General features: G+C 37.3%; 2 protein-coding genes across 2 annotated transcripts in view; both read right to left on the bottom strand. All coding sequences in view use genetic code 11, as the record gives it.

Moving 5' to 3' along the window:
• ycf15 overlaps window positions 1–156 on the bottom strand; it is a 234-nt gene extending 78 nt beyond the window's left edge. Inside the window, exon 1 of the mRNA in view lies at window positions 1–156. This exon is cut by the window's left edge and continues 78 nt beyond it. Coding sequence (YP_005089996.1) covers window positions 1–156 — 156 coding nt within the window.
• A 136-nt stretch (window positions 157–292) lies between these two features.
• Window positions 293–5,000, bottom strand: part of ycf2 — a 6,864-nt gene continuing 2,156 nt past the window's right edge. The window contains exon 1 of the mRNA in view: window positions 293–5,000. This exon is cut by the window's right edge and continues 2,156 nt beyond it. Within this exon, the coding sequence (YP_005089995.1) occupies window positions 293–5,000 (4,708 nt within the window).

Raw genomic sequence — 5,000 nt, 5'->3', positions numbered from 1 at the left:
TGGATTTCCATCCTTCATTAATGGAAATTTTTTTGATGTAGTGAGTAATAGCTCTGGTTGTTCGCTGTTCAAGAATTCTTGTTTAGGCAGTTCGTACCATCCATACATAGTGTTTTGATCTAAGATTTCAATTCTTCCATGTTTCCGTCGTAGCATATTGTTCCATGGAGCTAAGTGGAAGAAACAGGTGTTTCTACAACTCTACCACCCAGTCAATTCCGTTCCACTTAATCCCTATTTCATGGACACATATCTTTCCGGCTAAGTAATGGGAAACCTTTCTCCTGTTACATTACATGAATCCTATTTTCATTTCATCCGGAAAAAGCCATCTTTTTTTCAACAATGTCTTTGTCATTCGATCCACTAGCGTTCCGTTAGATAGGAACAGATTTGATAAATACTGATAACTCTCGGATAGAGTATTAGAACGGAAAAATCCATTAGATAATGAACTATTGGTTCTAAGCCATCTCTGGCGCTGAATCAACAATTCGAAGTGCTTTTCTTGCGTATTCTTGATAAACCAGCGTTTATATATAGATGTAGGAGGATCTGTTTGGGAAGTAAGAAGCCCCTTTGACATCTCTTCATCTGCAAAGAATTCTCGATGTGAAAACACAGAGACAAAGGGCTGATCTTTGAATAGGAAAAAGAGTGGATCTGCGGGGTCCCAAATGAATTGGCTTATTCTAAAAAAGCCTTGTTCTTTGGAAGACCTATCTCGTCTCTGGTACTGCATGGTTCCGCTCTGCAAGAACTCCGAATCATTCTCTTGAAGCTCATACTTTTCATCATAAATGATCCGCTTGCCCCGAAATGACCCGGCCAAATAGGGAAATCCCAATTCATTAGGCCTTTCGATACAATCAAATAGAAAGCCCCGAGGGCGCCATATTCTAGGAGCCCAAACTATGTGATTGAATAAATCCTCCTCTATCTGTTCCGGGTCGAGGACTGCTTCTCCTTCCCCTTCTTCAAACTCCGATTCGTATTTTTCATAGAGAAATCTCTGATCAACGATAGAACAAGATCCATCTTGCATCATATATAAGGGATCCCTTGGTTCGGAGCGAAAAAGCAATGTCACTCGATCATTATCAAACTGACTGCAATCTTTTTCTGTCCGTGAGGATCCCACCAAAGCGCCTTGCACTTCTAATAGGCCATGAAATAGATCCGAATCATTCTCAATGAATCCATAAGAAGTGATCCTATTTTTTTCATCGGGTCCGGGTAGAGACCAAAGGTCTTGAGCGACCGATCCGGCAGAACAACTCAAAAGATAAAGAAGTATCGTGAATTTCTTCATGCTCGTTCCAAGTTCGAAGTACCATTTGTACAAATAAGAATCCCCTTCGTTACATGATTTCTTCTTCATATAGATAGATATAGGATCTATGGGGCAATTACTTATAAGTACATTTTGTGCAACAACCCTTCCTATCTGATAGAAAAGGATCCCATGATCCTGAACCGATCTTACCTGGGATCGCAAATCCCAAGTTTGTCTATGAAGAGCAGATCTAATTGTATTAGTGTCTATAATTGATTTCTTCTGTGTAATACTAATTGATAAGGCCTCATTGGTAAGTGCTACAAGATCTCGTGCACTGGAACCCATGGTTATGGACTCGAATCCATTAGTATGGAACATTTTCTTTTCCAAGTGAAATCCCCTAGTATAGGAAAGAGTGAAAAAGTGCTTTCGTTGTTGTGGAATAAGAAGCCTTCTTATTTTAATGCATGTATTTAATTTATTCGGGGCTATTAGAGCGGGATCCACTTTTTGGGGAATATGAGTCGAAGCAATAACAAGACTATTTCTAGTCGAACATCTTTCACAATCCCTGGAGAGAGAGTTCACCAAGAGACCGAGGGCTAAGTAATTCGACTCATTCACATCAAGATCATGAATGTTTGGAATCCATATTATGCAAGGAGACATTGCTTTTGCTAATTCGAATTGAAGGGTGATATAAAATCGGTCTATTTCCGACATCATATCCATAGTTAGCGCATTCATCATAGTTAGAAGCTCCAGCTCCGTATCAAGTTCACGATCAATATCGTTACTAGCATCAATATCGTCACTATCATCAATATCGATATCATCAAGAAAAAAACCTTTCGGCTTGTTATCCAGGAACTTGTTCAGACATACTGTAATGAAAGGAACATAGGAGTTTGTCGCTAGGTATTTGACCAAATAGGATCGTCCGGTTCCTATAGAACCTATCACTAAAATACTCCTAGAGGGGGATAGGGCTAAGCGGAGCGAAAAGGGTTTTCCATGAGACGGGAAATGAAAACTATTAGCCCCACACGAAGTTTGTGAATAAGTGATTGTCTGATAATGAGCAAGGAATATCCGTCTTTCTGCTAAACAGGATGTATTGAACTCATAATTCATTAGATACTTTTTATGAATGTCAACTAAGTATCGTAAGTAAATTGTTCCCGGTTGTTCAATCATTTGATAACCAGAGTCATTCTTTGATAAATGATCACTATGAGTCAGACTCAATAGAATTTGATCAATCCTTTTTTCTGCCCTTAAGGTGGAGAACTGAACCAAGAATTCTCTTTCTTTATCATCAATCGAATCACTGTTCGCGACCCAGGATTCTATTTTATCATCAATCCAATCACCGCTCACGTTTTTTCTTTTTCTTATCAATGAATAGATGTCTTTACTTGTATGACTTAGATGTCTCGTATTTCTCGAAAAAGTGATTCGATTGATGGGATTTGGTATGATACTTATGAGATCGATGATATCGATGAAGTTTATTTTCAAATCTGTCTTCTTAGAACGTATTGATTTGACCCCATAAGCGGGATCACCACCCCATAGCATGTTGCCGCCAGAACCCCGTATTTCTTCTAGACAATCTCCTAATTGTTCCAGAGCAACTAGAAAAAGATTCTTTAACCAGAAAGAATTCTGTTCAGATGTAGGATACCTATCCAGAAGTTTTCGCAACTCAATCATGTATGATGGAATCATCAAAGATTTGATCTTTTCGAACTCTGTCTGTAACTCACTATAGGCTCGGGAAACAAAGAGAAGATGTGTACGAACGATATATCCAGCAACAAGAAGAAGGAAAAGGATTGAATAGAGGACCTCACGAACATTTGGCGATCTCAGATGTGTCGATATCAACGATGACTCATTATTTCGATGAATCATTTCTTCGGACAGAAGAAGATTATGTAAAGACTTACTCGAAATCTCACTTATCAGATTCCTTTGTGGAAGACACAATTTTTTCTGAAGAATTCGCCATGATATATCTAATCCATACATAATATCATGAAAAATGGATACAAATTTTTGACTGCTACTTAGTATCCGCAATAGGTCTGAAAAAATATCTAAAAATATCAAATTTAGATATTTGTACCCTGTCGAAGTAAAGAACCATGGCATATATGTTTGGAATAGATTCCATTTTGAGAGAGTTGAAAAAGCACTATCTCGTTGAAAGGTTCTATCCATCTGCCCTTTGTCAACGCATTTTTTTAGGCAAAGACTCCGTTTTTTCCTCTGTAAATATTTCTCAGAACATGGAGTGTGAATCAAACCCACGTTTGAATTGAAATTGAGATACTGATGCAAGCTCTTCTCTTCTGAATCGGATAGATTCATATCTGAAAGAGTTTGACAATACGTTCTTTCCAAATTTACTCTTTGTCCCTCTATTAGAGGTGTTCCAGAAATGTCTGCAATCGAGTAAATAGCTCTACGAACTAATGGATCGGATCGAATTGGAAAATGGAAAGATTTGTACAAGTTATACCTTTCGTCACCACTTTGTGGAAAATCGTTAGATATGAATATGTTAGATACCTGTGACTCGATTGACGAAGGTGAAATAGTATCTCTCTCCAAAAAAGCATGTTTTTTTTTACCACCACACGAAGAAAATATTTTGTTGTGAATGAACAAGATAGTGAGGAATTGTCCATACGTAAAATCAGAATTATTGAGACGGGCCTTTTCCACATAAAAAGGGAATCTTTTGTTACAATAGAAGCAGAAGTGATGTGGATTATTCAAGAATCGAAGTCGATTTGCTTTAGAAAAAGAAGATATCAATGAACTTCTCTGAAATGGTTTCACGGGATTCAGCCAATTGTCTTGATCGTGGGATACGATTGAGAAATAGGAATCCGTGTTATCAAAAGATTTCCTGCGATTCTTTCTAGTATGGAATGAGTCAATCATCCACTTTGGTATCTTATTGAACAAAAATGGTGATATTGTTCCTCCATTGATCAAGAATTTCGATTTTTGAGAAGTATTATGATCATCCAATAAAAAGGGTTTCAATTTTTTAAAATGAACGATTTGAAGACCTATTGATTCTAACAACTGATTGCAGGGTTGATCGTTCGGACCTTTCAATTCATAGATGTGGATCTCAGACCTATGAATGGGGATATTCTCGAAACTCACAAAGAAAAAAGGAAGTGAGTTAGACAAAAAGAGAAGTAACTTGGACAAAAAACGAAGTAACTTGGACAAAAAGAAACGAAGTGACTTAGACAAATCTTTTTTATCAATAACCTCAGACCAATCAATCGAATATTGATTAATACATAATCGATCGAACACTACTTGAAAACGGCTCTTCCGCTCAGAAACGAAATGTTTCAAATGCTCCTGGAAATTCTTGCTCCCATTGGACCATTTGTATCTATATGCATTAGGATCCCGATTTATGGATCTCTCGGTTCGAGAAAGAAAAATAAGAGGATCGAACCATTTCTTCTGACTCTTTTTCAAATTCGATAAATGTTGGTTGATCGTATCTTTCATTATAGTTCTATGATTCAGAGTATCATTTCCTATTAGATCCCTTTGAATTCCATATTCGAAGTTGCGATCAGGTCTCTTCATTAAAAAGAATCGATTCAATACATTTCTTATGTACCCATAGGGACTATATTGGAATTGGATTTGAATCAGATTTCGGATCAATCTATATTGA

Source organism: Brassica napus, chloroplast (assembly GCF_020379485.1).
Source record: "Brassica napus chloroplast, complete genome".
Taxonomy (NCBI): domain Eukaryota; kingdom Viridiplantae; phylum Streptophyta; class Magnoliopsida; order Brassicales; family Brassicaceae; genus Brassica; species Brassica napus.
Note: the sequence above shows the minus strand (reverse complement) of the source record. Positions and strands in the feature narration are given on the sequence as shown.